The sequence below is a fragment of the Saimiri boliviensis genome, chromosome 2, assembly GCF_048565385.1.
Source record: "Saimiri boliviensis isolate mSaiBol1 chromosome 2, mSaiBol1.pri, whole genome shotgun sequence".
In the NCBI taxonomy this organism is placed as follows: domain Eukaryota; kingdom Metazoa; phylum Chordata; class Mammalia; order Primates; family Cebidae; genus Saimiri; species Saimiri boliviensis.
Window position 1 is genome coordinate 158,650,482 of NC_133450.1, and position 19,293 is coordinate 158,669,774.

At 42.6% G+C, this 19,293-nt stretch overlaps 2 protein-coding genes across 18 annotated transcripts in view; one reads left to right on the forward strand and one right to left on the reverse strand.

The window, feature by feature from the left end:
• Nucleotides 1–19,293, reverse strand: part of SPATA6L (spermatogenesis associated 6 like) — a 288,921-nt gene that overhangs the window by 269,018 nt on the left and 610 nt on the right. For 9 of the 17 annotated variants that reach the window (XM_074394761.1, XM_074394762.1, XM_010346170.3 and 6 more), the window contains exons 1-3: nt 7,674–7,746; nt 7,445–7,489; nt 3,142–3,279 (exon numbers count right to left, since the gene is read on the reverse strand). In XM_074394761.1, the coding sequence (XP_074250862.1) occupies nt 3,142–3,279; nt 7,445–7,483 (177 nt within the window). In that variant the 5' untranslated portion in view covers nt 7,484–7,489; nt 7,674–7,746. Of the gene's footprint in view, nt 1–3,141; nt 3,280–3,402; nt 3,509–6,292; nt 7,605–7,673; nt 7,749–16,664; nt 16,786–16,894; nt 17,178–19,293 lie in introns of those variants that run through there. The other 8 variants (XM_074394765.1, XM_074394764.1, XM_074394766.1 and 5 more) reach the window with 7 other exon arrangements.
• PLPP6 (phospholipid phosphatase 6) lies at nt 3,604–5,294 on the forward strand. Its single transcript, XM_003935666.4, has one exon. It carries the CDS (start codon nt 3,615–3,617, stop codon nt 4,491–4,493), a length of 879 nt encoding a protein of 292 aa, XP_003935715.2. The 5' UTR covers nt 3,604–3,614; the 3' UTR covers nt 4,494–5,294.

Below are 19,293 nucleotides of genomic sequence, written 5' to 3' on the forward strand. Positions count from 1 at the left end.
AGAGTAAAAAAAGAAAAGAAAAAATAGGCAAAATTAAATTTATTTGAGCAAAGAACAATTCATAAACTGGGCAGCACTCAGAACTAAAAGAGGTTCAGAGACGTCACTGCTGCATTGCGGGCAGCAAGCTTTTACAGCCTAACATGAAAATAAGACAAAGAAAATACATTAAATTGGTTGGAGTGGAAAGACCCTAGTTAGAGATTACTTGGCAGTTTCTGATCGTAAAGTCTCTAGTTAAAACCTGGCAGTTTCTTATTGGTAAAATCTCTAGTTAGAGGTTAGTTGATGGTATGTTTGGCTTCAGTTTGCTTACACAGGAACTTACGGCCCTGGAGCTGCTCCAGTCTAATGGCCTCCTGACCCCCAACTTTCCTAACAGCATACACACAGAGTAAATGCCATGTAAATATCGGAATTATGCTGCCACAAGCCAAAAAACTATACCAGAAACTAAGAGGCCTGGAATATGTCCTTCCCTAGTGCCTTTAAAAGGAGTATGGCCCTGCTGACACTCCGATTTCAAGACTTTTAGCCTTCAGAACTGTAAGACAGTATGTTTCTGTTGATTAAGCCATTCACTTTGTGGTACTTTTGCATAGCAGCTCTAGGAAACTAAGATATCCATATCTAAGGATTTTCTCAAGTATGATCTTGGAAAATAAAGGATCAACATGGACTGCTTGAAGAATGGCTTATATATTCTTTTTTTTTTCTTTTTGAGACAGAGTCTTGCATGGTTGCCCAGGTTGGAGAGCAATGGTGCGATCTCAGCTCACTGCAACCTCTACCTCCCAGGTTCACACGATTCTCCTGCCTCAGCCTCCAGAGTAAATGAGACTACAGACACACACCACCACACCTGACTCTATTTTTTTAGTTGAGATGGGGTTTCACTATGTTGGCCAGATTGGTCTCAAACTCCTGTCCTGGTGATCTGCCCGCCTCAGCCTCCCAAAGCGCTGGGATTACAGGTATGAGCCACTGTGCCCAGCCAGCCCATATATTCTTATGAGTAATTTGTTTACCCAAATGCTTCAGAAAATTCCATTTTGAATTAAACAGAAGATATAAGAAAGAGAAAATATTGTCACTAACTGCTGCAAGTAGTTGTAGTTAGAGAAGGGAACAGATATAAGGAAGATATAAGGAAGCTAAAACCAACAGGAAGAAAAGAATATGAACCCAAACAACTCATGCAAGAGGACAATTAATTAATTTTATAAAATGAAAAATGGTTCCACGATTTGTTTGACTAGTAATCTCAAATGTACAGCTTTTCAACAGAACAGCAGTAGTGGCATCAGAAATGTGACTCGGGCTCACTCCTTAACTCTTTAACTAGTTATCTAGTTATCTTTTTGTGTGCTTCTACGATTTTGTATCTTTCGGCTTCTTATAAAAGTATTTTTAAAGGCTTTTACAGACCAGACATGGTGGCTTATGCTGTAATCCCAGCAGTTTGGGAGGCCAAGGTGGGCAGATCATTTGAGGCCAGGAGTTTTTGTTGTTTTGTTTTGAGACAGTCTTGCCCTGTTGCCCAGGGCAGAGTGCAGTGGTGGGATCCCGGCTGACAGCAACCTCCTTCTGCCAGGTTCACACGATTCTCCTGCCTCAGCCTCCTGAGTAGCTGGGATTACAGGCGTGCACCACCACATCTGGCTAATTTTTGTATTTTTAGTAGAGACAGGATTTCATCATGTTGGTCAGGCTGATCTTGAACTCCTGACCTTGTTCCACCCACCTCAGCCTCCCAAAGTGCTGGGATTACATGTGTGAGCCTGCGCCTGGCTGAGACCAGGAGTTTGAGATCAACCTGGCCAACATGGTGAAACCCTGACTCTACTAAAAATACAAAAATTAGCCTGATGTACTGGCAGATGACTGTAATCCCAGCTACTCTGGGGGCTGAGGCTGAAGAATCACTTGAACCTGGGAGGCAGAGGCTGCAGTGACCCAAGGTCTTGCCACTGCACTCCAGCCTGGATGACAGAGCAATACTCTGCCCGCCCCTCTCCAAAAAAACAAGACTTCTACAGAGCAAATTCAAAATTGATGTAACTAATAAGAAAATTATTGGAGTGGAGTTGGGGAAAGACTGAAATTTTACCACCAACTTTTTATTACTTCTAACATCTAAATGGGAGAACTAAGTTCCTTTAGATTCTATGTCCCAATAGCCATTTGTTTCTCTCCTCTTTTATCTAGCCAGTTTGGTACATTCTTCGTTTAAATTAATAGGTTGTGATTTATAAAAATATTACATACAATCTTAGCCTTTCAGAAAATCGATCCTTCTCTCCTCTCTCAACCTCAGGTTGAAACAGATAGGTCACTTTCTGGGCATCACCTTCCAGAGTTTGAAAAGTGACAAGCTCTACTCTGTATCCTTCCTTCTCTCCAGATCTCCCCCAGTGACATTGTTTGGAGCAAAATCATTAGACTTATTAAGGTTAAAACTGATTCCATCTCCAAATTCCAAAACAAAAACGTTAAGAGATTGTCAGTGATGACATAGTAATGGCATCAATATTCTGTGAAATAGCTTAGTGGGAAGAGGGCTGGTAATGTTTTGACTATTTATATCACCACGTTATTTACCAGAATGGAATCTAGCCTTTATCACTGTAGTTAAAAAAAACAGGTATACTCTGAGGAAACAGTAAATCTGAACAGACTTTTTGTTTTGTTACAGGATTTCAATTACAGTATTTAACTAATTTCATTATAGTTTTTTCATTATTTTTCTTGGTTTAATACAGTTTTTTTTCCTCAGGTCCACAGTTTATTAATAATCCTTTTCATAAATGTAATGCAACTACCTCTAACACCTCCAAAAACATTCAGAAATGCTCTCTTTGCTCCAGTTAAAAAATGCCATGGGAGTTCCAAGAATAGGAAGCATCAACCGGGGTATTTAGCACTAGATTGACAGAACTTGGCTCAGACCTGCATTACAAAAGCAAGTCCTGGAACTGTGGGTTTGCTTCAAGGCCACTTGCGGTTTTGCACTGTGCTGAAGTGCTTTCGGATAATTATTTAAAGAAAATTTACAAAATAATGCTGTAAAAACTGTGTTCTTTACAAGAACTATTAGGTTATCTTCAGACAAACAAAACCCAATAAGAAAGTCAAGGTCACCTTTTCAAATCTCATGCTTTGCTGAATCATAATGGGGAACGCAGAAGGAAAGCTGTTTGTCTCCAGGTACTGATTCAGAAGGTAGACCCCGAGGTACACATCTTGCTTGCCAGGCAGGAACACCCCTGGGCAAGAAATCTTAAAAAGAAAGTAAACAACAAACAGAGAGAGAGAGAACAGGCTTTGCTTTCGTTTTGTTTGCTTGCTTTCTCTTAAGCTCCTGCAGACACTGACACTTCCCCCAACACCTCACTCCCTCACCTGTACCTCCCAGCGCCGACATCCACCCCTCTGCGCTCCTCACATCGCAAATTCCGGTTCCCTCCCGCGCCTCCACCAGGTGTCACAGTCGCGCTCTCCCCGGCTCCTCTCCCCGCCCCTCCAGAATGGTAGTGCGGAAGCGGAAGAGGCTGATGGGCCGGGGAGCGTCTGTTTAGTCCGGCCGGGTCCCGGGGTCGTGGCCGTCAGCCGCGATGCCAAGTCCCCGGAGGAGCGTCGAGGGACGGCCGCTGGGCGTCTCCGCTTCGAGCAGCAGCAGCGGCGGCAGCCCTGCCCATGGCGGCGGCGGCAGCAGGTTTGAGTTCCAGTCGCTGCTCAGCAGCCGCGCCACGGGCGTCGACCCCGCCTGCGCCCGGCTCCGTGCGTCGGAGAGCCCGGTGCACCGCCGCAGCTCCTTCCCCCTGGCCGTGGCGGGCCCCTCGCAGGCGCCCCCGCCTCCGCTGCCCGAGGAGGACCGCATGGACTTGAACCCGTCTTTCCTGGGCATCGCTTTGCGCTCCCTGCTGGCCATTGACCTGTGGCTGTCCAAGAAGCTGGGGGTGTGCGCGGGAGAGAGCTCGTCGTGGGGCAGCGTGCGACCACTTATGAAGCTGCTGGAGATTTCTGGACACGGCATCCCCTGGCTGGTGGGCACCCTCTACTGCCTGTGCAGGAGCGACAGCTGGGCCGGGCGCGAGGTGCTGATGAACCTGCTCTTCGCCCTGCTGTTGGACCTGCTGCTGGTGGCCTTGATCAAAGGGCTGGTCCGCAGGCGCCGCCCGGCCCACAACCAGATGGACATGTTTGTCACTCTCTCGGTGGACAAGTACTCCTTCCCGTCGGGCCATGCCACAAGGGCCGCCCTGATGTCGAGGTTCATCCTGAACCACCTGGTGCTGGCCATTCCACTGCGGGTGCTGGTGGTTCTGTGGGCCTTCGTCTTGGGCCTCTCGAGGGTCATGCTGGGGCGGCACAATGTCACCGACGTGGCTTTTGGCTTTTTTCTGGGATACATGCAGTACAGCATCGTGGACTATTGCTGGCTCTCACCCCATAATGCTCCCGTCCTCTTTTTACTGTGGAGTCAACAATGACACCATCTCATTGATTATGGCACCGGGAAGTCCGAAGGTTCGAATGTGGAAACATTCGATGATGCCAACCTAAACCAGCAGCCATCCTGCTTGTCCCTCTTAGGCATTTCAGGCTTCCTTTGGGATTTCAGGTGTCCCATCATCTTGATGTGCTGCTAGGCTGGAGCACACGCTGGCCATTGCTGAACACAGCCATATTAGGGAAAGCAAACAAAACAAAACAAAACAAAAAACCAAAACCCTCTATTGTATATTTATTCAACAACTGTTTATATCTCCAGGACAACTGCAAAGAAGCCAAGCTGAGGTGGCTATACTGTTGCTGTTTTTCAAAAGTTGGTATCAGTAAGATTTGTGTTTTGTGGTAATCCCTAAATCGACAGACCACTTGTAAACTGAACTTTGAGAAAGAAACATCTTCATTCTGTAAATATACATGCAGATAGGCCACATTATAAGCCTAGTCCTTTTCCTGAGATGGATTTTAAAGAGTATTTTTAAAGTCCAAGAGACTTTAAAAATAGGTTTTTCTAATTTATTCCCTGAAGATCTGTTGCCACAGTTGGGAGATTTCTTCTTAATCCTGATTTTCTTGGTAAGCTTTTTTACTTTATTATCTCTTTAATTTATTATCTCTCTCTATCCATATTTGTGGATAGGGTAGTGGGAAAAGTGATTATAATACTTGTCTTTCTCTCCTCTCACTCCACCCTTCAAAAGATCTTGATTTCCCACTACTCCCTGCCTTTTAACATTCAGAGAAAAAGCCAAGAACTTTCTTAAAGAGGAAACACTTAAAAAGCAGGCATATCTAACTTGCTCATAGAAAAGAAAGAATGGGACATGGCCCATTCTTTTTACAACCTAACATGGCATGAGAGAGGGCAGAAAAACTAAGTTGCTGGGGAGAGTCAGAGGAACTGAAAGTTTGGAAATATGCTGACCGCGTTACGCCAGTTACCAGTATGACAGGAGATGGAGCCCTGCTGCCAGTCATCTCCACTGAATAAAGAATAATGTTCCTCTAGCAGGGTAATAAAATGGGGAACGAATGTCTTCTCAATGCAAAAACGTAAGTTTTCTCATATATACCTGTATGCTACAGTTTTTCACATGGAATTCCATTTTCTGAGATACAGCACATTTTAGGTTACAGTATTTAACTTGAAATTCATCAGGGGAGTCTGCTGCTATACCAGGCACAAAGTATAACTCCTAAATTTCTGTTTACATTGACCTTTACATTTAAAGCTATTCATCCATGGTGCCTCCCAAAATCATAAGACCAAAGACCACCAAACACAGGGTGGGCTCTGCTCATTATTCTTTGACCCAGAAAGACTGGAGAAGGTATGTGCTTTAAGTGCTGCTCTGCCTGAAAAGAAATCCTTTAAATTACCTATGGAAGTGTTGTCCTTAGATCATCTTCATGACTATCTTGGCATTTATAAATAGAAATGATTGTGGGCTTTTATCTACCATACTGAGGTGACGATAAGAACCTAGAGAATGGCTGTGATAAGTATGTTTTGATTGAGTGAAACCGTGAACTTTTTGAGAATGAGGGGCACACTGAAAAAGAAACAGCTATGCCTCAAAATCAAATGATTTGCATTCCCACAACACCCTTAACACCAACTACCTCTTGACTTGCTAAAGCAGCTAAACTGTGAAGTTCTAAGTGGTTTGGGTTTGTTGTTTAACCTTAGGGCAATTCAGGCCAGATATTTGGAAGCAAATGATATTTCCTCTTGCAGTGTCCACAAATCTGAATATTAGGGGCATGAAATTAAGCTTACCATTTGGTTCGAAATTACACTTTTGGAATTCCCTGTTTTAGTTGCTGGGGCCTGAGTTTTCTGGCGTTTAAAGCATAAATCAGTTTCACCTGATGTTTTTGAAGCATCCTAAGTACTGTGGAGTAGAAAACGATTTCTTTGTTAATTAATTGTACACTGAGGAATGTCTTTTAAAAATCAAAATAAAATTAACCAATAATGTTGAACAAAGTGAGATGAAAACTTGCTTCATTTTTGCCTTGATGAAGAAGGAGACTGCTTTATCACTTAGCTTCTCAAGAGTTCCTTCATCTTCCTGCACAATTTTGAGAGCTTAAAACTGGTATTGCATGACTAATATGGTCTAGCCTTATTTGCTGTTAGCAAAGTGGAACAAATCCAGGAAGTTTTGATCACCTTTGTTTCACAGCCGCATGTATGATGAAACATCCGTTGGCATTTGCCAATTGGATGGAGGCTAGCCAGATTCCATGACAATTTTCTGTTAGCATTGTGCTTGTAATCACAGCCAGTGCATGACATTCTGTCAGTAACTACATGGAAGGATTGTAACATGGAAACTGAAATAAGAGGGAATAACAGACCCCCAAGTAGGAACTATGGAGTCACTCTTCCTTCCACAGCACCTCACTTAGGAAAGACTTGGTGGTTAATTACAAAATATTTGTTGATCGATTGAATCCCCTTTTGGAATTAGCAAGCCAGAGCCATCACTAAGGGGAAAATAACATAGAAAATATCTGATTGGTTCATAGAGTTGGCAAATAATCAGGAAGCGATGAAGCTGTTTAAAATTATTCCCTGGTTACTTAAGTTTAAAATCCTTTCGCAAATCTTTATCCAGGAGAAGAAAATAAAATTCTACCTGGACTTAATGCAGGGTTGCTTCAAAAGAACAAAAAATTCGTGATAAAGGTAAGAAACATGTTAGCTTTAGAACAGGAAAAAAAAAAAAAAAAGGTGGAGCTGAATTAAAGGGCAGGAAGTCTGGGAAGACCAATATGGAGAATCTTTTGGACAAAGGTACGATTTGTCCCAGAAAATAATGTGTTTGTGGTCAGTGGGGAAGATGGGGGAGTATTGTTGAAAACCACCTGAGAACGTTTAAGAGTCCGACTTGAGGTTAGGGAGGGGAGTTCACTGATCTCTTACCGCCCGGATCTGCAGCTCCACCACGACCTCCAGAGGCATCGTTCCCTGCGTGGGCGAAAGGAAGGGTGTGAAAAGATCCTTTCGTGCCGAGCCTTGGACCAATTTTTCTTAGTTTAGCTCAATCCCTAGAGCAAACGTTCCCAGAAGCTCCCCCAGCCCCCCTCCCTCTTGTTCCCCCATCCGTCCCCCACGAGCCCGGGTCCCTCCCACTGGGACGGGTCTCTCACACCCGAAGCTGGCGTGCAGGCTTCCAGAAGGCGGAAGCATGGCGTTGCCAAGGACACTCAAACGCGCAGTCTTCCATCGTGGAACGCGCGCGAGGCCCCAGCACAGGCGCGCGCACTCGCGGTGCGCCACCTAGAGGCGCCGGTGCGGTCGCCCACGCAGTGCCCTAACCAGAGAGACTGGCCCTGTCTGGCGTGGAGGCGGATCGAGAAATGCTAGCAATACCAGATTTCTTTCCATCAGCTCCTGTTATCCCCAATTACCATGTTAAAATGTTTACCGTTTCCCTTCTAAAAGTAGAATGAGATCACAGCTCTGTTATAATTTAAATAGTACACGTTTAGTAGCTGCACGACTCCCAAGCCTTGGAATTTCTGGAACAATTCTTATTTAATATAGTTGCCTGTTCTAAAAGTAGTCTTTTGCTTATTAAATGTTAGGTCCTGATATTTGCTTTGGAAAACATGGGCATAATAATAAACGTGTGCTAATTAGAAATACAAGGCTAATTCTTTTTTTTTTTTTTTTTTTTTTTTGAGACGGAGTTTCACTCTTGTTACCCAGGCTGGAGTGCAATGGCGCCATCTCGGCTCACTGCAACCTCCGCCTCCTGGGTTCAGGCAATTCTCCTGCCTCAACCTCCTGAGTAGCTGGGATTACAGGCATGCGCCACCATGCCCAGCTAATGTTTTGTATTTTTAGTAGAGACGGGGTTTCACCATGTTGACCAGGATGGTCTCGATCTCTTGACCTTGGGATCCACCCGCCTCGGCCTCCCAAAGTGCTGGGATTACAGGCTTGAGCCACCGCACCCGGCCAGGGCTAATTCTTAAACAGATTTAAAAGTTAGGTATTCCGGGTTAGCAACAATAGAAGTATGTCATTCTCTCCATAAAGGTGTCCAGCCTCTTCTGGGGTTTTGTTGAAGGCAAGGATTAAGTAGCCCAATGCGTTGTTACTGTATTTGCCAAAACTACAGTTACACTGTAAAAACCGTCAGAGGTGATGGACATAGCAAGAGTTCTGAATGAATAGGGGACATTCACTATGTCTAATAGACAATAATGAAGGAAAGGAGAAGGTAGTGGCTCCTTATAGCAATCCAAAAAATCTAGTAAGGCCAATGCTGTCTCTGAAAAAAAATTTAAAATCCTAAATTGTGTTGTCATTTATTACTAGTATTTTGCCTTAGAGAGTTATACAATTGGAAATAGTGCAGAAAGATGGTCAAGACAAGATTAGGAATTCATTACCCTGGAAGGGAAAGACTTAGTACAATGAAGAAGGGCATTCTGTATCCTTATCCAGTTCCTAGTGCTGTGTGTCTCTGCATACCAAGAGATACAGGTGGAAACCTAGGTACCTATAGTGTCCAGATCACTGACTTGTCACTCACAACTTGCTGACACCCAGAATGATGTGGGACAGGGCCTGTGATGATCCTAATTTATCACTGAGGCTGTCTACCTCTGTAGGTCACCAGCACCAATGCTAAGAAATCAAAGAGAGTGACGAGCAAAAGTAATAAACAGCCGGAGATCTATTGGGAGAGAAGAATCAGTCTTTTTTATTTTTTGAGACAGTCTCAATCTGTCACCCAGGCTGGAATGCAGTGACACAATCTCAGCTCACTGCAACCTCTGCTTCCCAGGATCAAGCAATTCTCCTACCTCAGCGTCCCCAAGTAGCTGTGATTACAGGCACACGCCATCATGCCCAGCTAACTTTTGTATTTTTAGTAGAGACGGGGTTTCACCATGCTGACCAGGCTGGTCTTGAACTCCTGACCTCATGATCCACATGCCTCAGCCTCCCAAAGTGCTGGGATTACAGATGTGAGCCATCGTGCCTGGCCATGAATCAGTCTTTATTGAGGATCTGCAAAGTGCTAGGCACATTGCATATGCTAATTCATTTCATCCCCACAATAACTCTCAGGGAGATATTACCCTATTTTACAGATGCAGAATCTGAAGCTAAACAGTCTTGTACTAAAAGCCACAGACCTAATAAGGGAGCAGCCACATTTGAATCCAGTCGTGCCCTACCACATCACTGGGTCTGCAACATAGACATCTTGTTGATCTCTAGAGACACAATGTTCCATCCTACGCCCTTCCTAGTCTTAACTCTTGATCTAAGTGGACTCTCCTTGCTTAGCTACTAGGGCACAGCTCTCTTCTGGTTTCCCTCCAACTTTCTGGTCATTTTTTCTCTGTTTATCCTCCTCTGTCTAGCTAAGCAATGTTTCTAGGTCCTTTCCTCACTCTACCCTTTACTTACAATGTCATCCATTGAAACTTAGAGTGTCCGGTTTTGATGAACACATGTACACAGATTTACATACCACACCAAGATCTCTCTTCTGCTGCCCCTGACAAGGTGGAATCTCAATATCATATCTTATACATATAAATATATGTGTCTCCTCTTTGTAGCAACTGCCATAATAGCAGTTTTACATTTGTTCCTGTGACTGTTGATTACTATTTTTCTCCATTATCTGTAAATTCTGCATGGCTAAGTGTCTATACCCTAAATAGGATAGAAGATACTCAACAAATATTTTTGAATATTAAATGCAGAGATGGTCAAACCAACCTGTAAGGGTTAACGTACATGGGTAAAGAGAGGTCCCATCACATGGGGTAAAAGAAATCTGTGGAATTAGAAAGGACCAGGCACAGCTACTTCTGCTAGTCTGCTATGGTGATATTAAATGAGTTGATAAGGATACTTCACACTCTGTTAATTGTCCCCACCCACCATGGTCACCTGAGGCTCTCAGCTGCCTCAGAAATGTGGAAGTTGCTACTTACATGATGCCTCTCACTCATCTTGCATAAGTAATTTATCATTGAGGCTGTCTACCTCTGCAGGGAGCCAACAAAGCCTTTTAAGGATTGAACTGTCACCACTTCAAAAGAAAGGCTTTATTACCTGGGTAGCTACCTCTTAGTGACAGCAAACATTTCAATGAACAACCTCTATTTCCAGAGAGTGTCTGCAATGCAGCTTGGCCAGCAATAACATCAGCATTGCAGAAATGATACAGCAGCACATCCTGTTCACATTCTGGCCCCAGACAAGAAAAAGACACACGCCCCAAATGGGGATTTTCCAAAGAGTAAATTAAAAAAGAACAAGAATATGACAGATAATTATGGCTCAGATTTTTCTTTTAACTAAAAAAATTAATTGTTAAGACCAAAAAATCGTAAATATTTCAAATAATAGGCGTATTCATAGGAAAGGAAGAAACTATTAAAAAAGAGCACGAGCCGGGCGCGGTGGCTCAAGCCTGTAATCCCAGCACTTTGGGAGGCCGAGGCGGGTGAATCACGAGGTCAAGGGATCGAGACCATCCTGGTCAACATGGTGAAACCCCATCTCTACTAAAAATACAAAAAATTAGCTGGGCATGGTGGTGCGTGCCTGTAATCCCAGCTACTCAGGAGGCTGAGGCAGGAGAATTGCCTGAACCCAGGAGGCGGAGGTTGCGGTGAGCCGAGATCGTGCCATTGCACTCGAGCCTGGGTAACAAAAGCAAAACTCTGTCTCAAAAAAAAAAGAGCACGAATAGGAAGGGTATGGGAGTGTAAATACATACACTGTATTCGTTTTCTATGGCTACTTAACAAATTACCACAAATTTAGGGGCTTAAAGCAAGACAAATTTATTATCATATAATTTCATGAGAAGTCCAACACAGATCTCGCTGGGTTAAAATCAAGATGCCAGCCGGGCGCGGTGGCTCAAGCCTGTAATCCCAGCACTTTGGGAGGCCGAGGCGGGTGGATCACGAGGTCAAGAGATCGAGACCATCCTGGTCAACATGGTGAAACCCCGTCTCTACTAAAAATACAAAAAACTAGCTGGACATGGTGGCGCGTGCCTGTAATCCCAGCTACTTAGGAGGCTGAGGCAGGAGAATTGCCTGAGCCCAGGAGGCGGAGGTTGCGGTGAGCCGAGATCGCGCCATTGCACTCCAGCCTGGGTAACAAGAGCGAAACTCCGTCTCAAAAAAAAAAAAAAAAAAAAAAAATCAAGATGCCAGCAGGGCTACATTCCTTGCCTTTTTTGTTTTTTTGCTGTTCTAGAGGTTGCTCTTATTTCTTGGTTTAAAGTTCCCTTCTTTCATGTTCTAAAGTGGCTACATAGAGCCAAGTCTTCTCATGCTGCCATCTCTCTGGTTCTGTTTCCTTTTTTTTTTAGACGGAGTCTCACTCTGTCGCCCAGGTTGGAATGCAGTGGGCGATCTCGGCTCACTGCAACCTCCACCTCCTGGGTTCAAGCGATTCTTTTGCCTCAGCCTCCCAAGTATGTGGGACTACAGGTGTGTGCCACTATGCATGGCTAATTTTTGTAACTTTAGTAGAGACAGGGTTTTAACATATTGGCCTGGCGGATCTCAAACTCCTGACCTCATGATCCACCTGCCTACGTCTCCCAAAGAGTGGAGATTACAGGCGTGAGCCACCATGCCCGGCCTCCATTTCACTTTTAAGGGCCTTTGTGATTGCATTGGGAACACCCAGATAATCCAGTATAATTTCTCTAATTTAAGGTCAGCTGATTAGCAACCTTAATTCCATCTACAACCTTAATTTCCCCTTTACCATGTAAGGTAACACATGCACAGATGCCAGGGATTAGGATGTGAACATCTTTGGGGGCCATTATTTTGCCGACTACATGTAACTTCTCTGAAGAGCAATTTGATAATGTCTATCAAAATGTTTAATTTGACTCAGCAATTCTACTGTAATAGTTTAGTTTTATCATACTCTGATATACAGAGAAGAAAGCTTTACCTTTCTCACTTCGGTGTGTATGAGAAAGCCCAATGAACTATACTGAGTTATTTCCTTGGTTCTAACAAATAGCATAAAGATGAAGTATAGCAGGGCACAGTGGCTCACACCTGTAATCCCAGCACTTTGGAACACTGAGGTGAGTAGATCACCTGAGGTCAATAGTTTAAGACCAACCTAACAAACATGGTGAAACACTGTCTCTACTAAAAATACAAAAATTAGCTGGATATGGTAATTCCAGCTACCTGGGAGGCTGAGGAAGGAGAATCACTTAAACCTGGGAGATGGAGGTTGCAGTGAGCCGAGATCATGCAACGGCACTCCACCCTGGGCAACAATGCAAGACTTAGTCTCAAAAAAAAGATGAAGTGTGTGTGCATATATACTATACACATACATACATATATACACACATAATTTATATAATATATATTAATGTTAAAATAATATCATTTAGGCAAACTTTACACTAGAGGAATCTGGCTGTCACCATATGAACTCACTGATCAATTCCAGCCCCACTCTACATTATTATAGTTAACATTATATACTTCCCTATGTGATTCATAGGAAGTACCTATGAAGCACATTTACCCAGAAAGTTGTAGTTCAATCTAATCAACTACACTGAGAGTTGCACTGTCCAGTAATAACAATATGGTGGCCATTTATAGCTATTTAACTGAACTAAAACTAAATACATTTATTTATTTATTTGCAATGGAGTCTCACTCTTGTCACCCAGGCTGGAGCACAGTGGCATAATCTTGGCTCACTGCAACCTCTGCCTCCTGGGTTCAAGTTATTCTCCTGCCTCAGCCTCCCAAGTAGCTGGGTTTACAGGCACCTGCCACCATGCCCAGCTAATTTTTTGTGTTTTTAGTAGAGACAAGGTTTTGCCATGTTGGCCAGGCTGGTCTCGAACTTCTCACCTCAGGTGATCCACCTGCCTCAGCCTCCCAAAGTGCTTATAGGCGTGAGCCACCATGCCCAGCCAACTAAATACATTTAAAATACAGTTCCTCACTTGCATTAGTCACATTTAGAGCACACATGGCCACATGTTGTCAGTAGCTACTGGTATTAGATAGTGCAGGAAGAATATTTCCATTATCATAGAAAGTTCTAATGGGCAGCATTGCTCTAGAGTTAATTTCATTTAAAGGAAATATGGAGGATAGAGAACCATGTTAATGACAACACATGGAAGCAGGCAGGCATATCTAATAGCATGCGGGACATTCCAGCACATACGTGCAATCCCAGCTGCCTGAGAGGCTGATGTGGGAGGATCACCCAAGCCTGAGTGGGCAAGGCTGCAGTGAGCCATGATTGTGCCACGCACTCCAGTCTGACCCACAGAGTGAGACCCTGTCTCAATAAATAAGCAAATACATAAATAAATAGAATCTGGGACATTCTAATGGACAACTAACCCAGTTATTCTGCCGTAAATCAATTGCATTAAAAAAAAAAAAAAAAGGAAGAGGTGAGGGAACAGATCTAGATTAAAAGATACTTAAGAGACCTCACAACCAAATGGAATATGTGGACTTCGTTGGTATATTAATTCAAACAAAGCAAATGTAATATTTGAGACTATCAGGGAAATTTGATTATGGTTTGGGCATTAGAGAACAACAAGCAATTAATTTTGATACATATGATAATGCCCTTGTAGTTATGTAAGGCAAATATTAACATTGTTTAGAGATATATATTAAGGTATGTAGTGGTAAAATGATTTAACGTCTAAGATTTTGCTTTTAAGTCTTCCAATCAATGAATAAAAGGAATAGACAAAACAAATGCTATAAAATCTTGATAATTATTGACTCTGGTGATGAATGAATGGTGTTCCGGTAATTCTATTCGTTTGTGTGTTCAAAAACTTCACAATAGGCATGGTGGCTGACACCTATAATCCCAGTGCTTTGTGAGGCAGAGGCCAGAGGATTGCTTAAGATCAGGAGTTCAAGACCAGCCTGGGCAACCTAGTGAGACTCCATTTCTACATTTAAAAAAAAAAAAAAATTAGCTGGGCATAGCTCAGGAGACTGAGGATGGGGATCCCTCAAGCCAAGATGCTGAAGGCTGCAGTGATCTTGCCACTGCACTCCGGCCTGGGTGACAAAGCACAATCCTGTCTCTTAAAAAAATCATAATAACAATGTTTAAAAATCTTTAACATATACAATTCCCTTCAGTATGAGTCTTACACATACTGAAAGAGAAAATACAGTCGATCTATTCACCTCAAATGCAGATAGGATGAGAAAATTATTGTGGTATGTAAAAATACCTTACAAGTAATTCAGAGGGACATCCATTTAAAGGGAAAAAAGTAGCTCTGTATTATAATAGTGATCTCTGCATGAATATCCAAAACAGGAGCTGGCAATTTGAGTATTTCTTTATATATACACACTTCTCAAGAATTTTCCAGGAATCTTCCAAGGACGGAATCAAATTGCAATTGCACAGTTTTTAACAATCTTGAAGTCATTTGGGATCTGGACTCACACATGGGTTCTGTTTCACAAAACTTTATTAGAGTTCATGAGTCAGACTCATATGTTACTCTTTGGCTTGCACTTTGATTTACTGGCATTTGTAGGCTCAATGCTTACATAATGATGCCACACAAGGCCTTCCATAGAGCTGCCCTTGGGGATTTTGGACTACATAGTCTTTCCATTTAAAAGTAATTTCTACTCAGAAAAAAATCAATTTTCTCCTTTGAGTTTCAGCTGGCTAGCTCTATGTCCATGGAAGTAGTAGGCAAATTATGACCCAAAGCAATTTCCAAGGAATTTTATTTATTATCCAAAATAAGAAAGTACAAGAGTATGATTACATTCCAAGACTTGCTTAAAAAGTGTCTACTGGAGCTGTGCCTAGTGGTGCATGCCTGTAATCTCAACCACTTGAGAGGCCAAGGCAAGAGGATCTCTTGAGCCCAGGAGTTTGGGGCCAACCTAGGCAACATAGCAAGAACTGTTTCAAAAAAAAAATAAAAAGTGTTTACTATGCCAGAGCACAGGATTCTGACCCTGAAGTCAGCAATAGCTCAAGATGAGGCTACTTCTGATGTCATTATATCCACCCCTTATCTCCTACCAAAATATACTTCTTTCTGTTCTCTTTTCACCATCTTCTGCCTTTATTTAACCTTTTCTTTTATCCTTGTTTCCACTGATTCACTCTCTATCCATTTATTCAGCACACATTTACTAAGTGTCTACTGTAAGCCAGGTACTATTCTGAGCCATGTATGTACAAGGGTGACTAAGAAACAATCTGTCCGCCCATAGAGCTTACATTCTACTGGGGGAAGAAACATAATAACTAAGTGAACATAAAATAATAGTATGATGAATAGTAGAAAGGAAATATACAAGGTGGTGAGATAGAAGGTTACAGATCAGAGAATAAATGAGAACCTCATCTAGACTCATTGGCCAGAATGGCCTAAGGGTATGAGATTTGATCTAAGATCTACAAAGAGAAGCATGACCACTAGCAAGCCTTACAAAATAAGAAAAAAGATATTCAAGCAAAGGGAACAGCAACTCCAAAGGGCCATGAGTCAGGAAAGGAACTGGTATGTTTGAGGAATGGAAATAAGGCCAAGAGAGATATCGGGGTAGGAGAGGGCAAGGAAGGTGTTAAGGAAAGGGTTTAAGAAAAGACACTCAGGCCGGGCGCGGTGGCTCACGCCTATAATCCCAGCACTTTGGGAGGCCAAGGTGGGTGGGTCACAAGATCAAGAGATCGAGACCATCCTGGTCAACATGGTGAAACCCCGTCTCTACTAAAAATACAAAAATTAGATGGGCATGGTGGTGCATGCCTGTAGTCCCAGCTACTCGGGAGGCTAAGGCAGGAGAATTGCTTGAACCCAGGAGGCAGAGGTTACGGTGAGCCGAGATTGCGCCATTGCACTCCAGCCTGGGTAACAAGAGCAAAACTCTGTCTCAAAAAAAGAAAAAAAAAGAAAAGAAAAGAAATGACACTCAGGGCTGGGCACAGTGGCGCATGCCTGTAATCCCGGTACTTTGGGAGGCTGAGGTGGACAGATCATCTGAGGTCAGGAGTTCAAGATGAGCCTGGCCAACAGGGTGAAACCTGGTCTCTACTAAAAATACAAAAATGAGCTGGGCATGGTGGCACGTACCTGTAATCCCAGCTATTCAGGAGGCTGAGGTAGGAGAATTGCTTAAACCCAGGAGGCAGAGGTTGCAGTGAGCTGAGATAGTGCCACTGACTCCATCCTAGGAGTCAGAGTGAGACTTCATCTAAAAAAAAAAGAAAAGAAAAGAAATTACATTCTGACATTCAGGAGTTAGGCTGCCACTAGGTTGCACAGGAGCTTTATCAGTTATGGCAGAGAATGTGATTGCCTACCTTACACCATAAACTCTTCCTCCTTGCTAACAGAACTCCAGTTTTGTTTAGGTAGAAATGCATCCAGCTCCAGAGAATGAATAATTATTTATTTAAGCCAGTTCTTGCCAGTAATATATAAGGACTTCACTAGAAGCTTTTGAGAAACATCTTTATTCTTCATGAGAGCCACAAGTGAATAAAGCTGTTTTGCCTCCTCCTCTCTTCCTGCTTTAGCTTCCGCCATGCTTTGATGTGATGTCCACAGCTGTAGCAGCCATCCTGCAACCATGATGTAACAAGCCTGAAGATGGAAGTCAACAGAATTAGGATGCTAGAGAGGAGGGCTAGGGATTAGAAGAACCTGAATCTTTTTTTTTTTTTTTTTTGTTTGAGACACAGTCTCGCTCTGTTGCCCAGAATGGAGTGCAGTGGTGAGATCTCAGCTCACTGCAACCTCCACCTCCCAGAATTACAGGCACACAACATCAGACCTGGCTAATTTAAGTATTTTTAGTAGAGACGGTGCTTTGCCTTGTTGGCCAGGCTAGTCTTGAACTCCTGGCCTCAAGTGATCCACCTGCCTTAGCCTCACAAAATGCTGGGATTACAGGTGTAAGCCACCACACCTGGCCTGAAACTGAATCTTTAATGACATCTTCGAACTGCTAAGCCTATCCTGGGATAATTCTTTTCATTAAATAGACAATAAATGTCCTTATAGTTTAGGTTTCTTTTAGCTGGGTTTTTAGTTATTTGCATTGAAAGCATATAATGGATACAGCAGGGGTGAGACATGATATGATTTGTGTATTTTTTAAAAATGTCTCTGGCAAGAGTATGAAGAGATTGTAAGGAGCAAGAGTGGAACAGAAGCAAGGAAGACTACTATAGTAGTTCTTAGAAGCAGTAATAGTGTTCTGGCCTAGGGAGGATGCAGTAAAGCTTGAGAGAAGTACACAGATTCAAGGTGTATTTGGGAGTAAAAACAGCAGGACTTGCTGTTGGTATGAGAGGTAAAGGAGAGGGAGGAACTAAGGCTGAACTCTAGGTTTTGGACTGGATGGTGATGCCACTGATTGACACAGAGAAGACAGAAGTTTGGGGAAGGGGTTGAGATCAAGGGTTTGGATGTGTTATATTTAAGATGTGTATGAACCATTCAAAAAAAGATGTCAAATTAGCAGGTACACATGAGTCTGGAGCACAGGGGTAAGGTCAGGACTTGGATTTCAAATTGGGAACTATAGATACACAGATGTTATTTAAGGTCACAGGAATAGACAGGGTTCTCCCCACGGCCAAAATATGAGGAACTCTACAATTAGAGATCAGCTAGAAGGGATGAAGACTAAGAAGAAGTAGTGAAAGAGGTATGAGAAAAAACAACGGCATCAGCGTTTCTTTAGAGCTTACTTTACACTAGGCACTATTCAAAGCACTTTATGGAAGCAAAAAAAAAAAAGTTTTCCTTTTTTTCTCCCTTTCCAGTCTCTCCTGTGACTTTCACCCCTAAATTCAAAAGGGTTAGGTGCAAAAGAGATTCTGAGCTTTTATTTTTAATTAATTAATTTTATGGTAATCTGGTACTGTTATAATTATTATTGTATACTTTAATTGGAAAAATATTCAAACAGCACAGTACAGAGAAGCTAAATGTGAAATGGAAAGATCCTCAGAAGCTTTCCTTCCCAGGCTCACCTACCAGAGGTAATCATTCATTAAGTTTCCTGTATACCCTCCAGGAATGTTACACACACACACACACACACACACACACTCTCTCTCTCTCTCTCTCTCTCTCTCTCTCTCTCTCTCTGCAGGCAAACAAATACGATCTCTCTTCTCCTCTCTCTGTATACGTACGCACATCTGTTTAATTCTGCAAGTTGCTTTTTAAAAATTCAATACCTTCAGGAGGTATTTCTGTATCAGCATATTTTGCTACAATTTACTTTTTAAAAAATAGATAATTTCCCATTGTATTAAGATTCATAATTTAAGTTTCTCTATTGATGGACAACTAGAATGCTTTTTTTACTTCCCCCCCACACACACACACACATACACAATTGCTGCCAAAAATCTTTGTAGATAAATCTTTGGATATTGGTGCAAAAATAACTGTTGCATACTTCATTGGTGGTGAAACTGCTGAATCAATCCACTCAAGCCTTTCACATTGTCAAATTACTCCTCCCAAAAGGTTACACGAATGACATTCTTACATCATTTCCTTATGTCTTGGTTTACCTTTGGTATTAAGCGACTTCACAAATTTGCCAATCTAAATACATGGCAAAAAATGGCGTCATGTTGTTTTTATTTGGGTCTCTATGAGTAGGGCAGCAAGGCTTGATTACCTGATTGTTAAAAGTGCAAGTTTTTAAGTAAAACTCCCTGGGCTGGATCCTACCTCT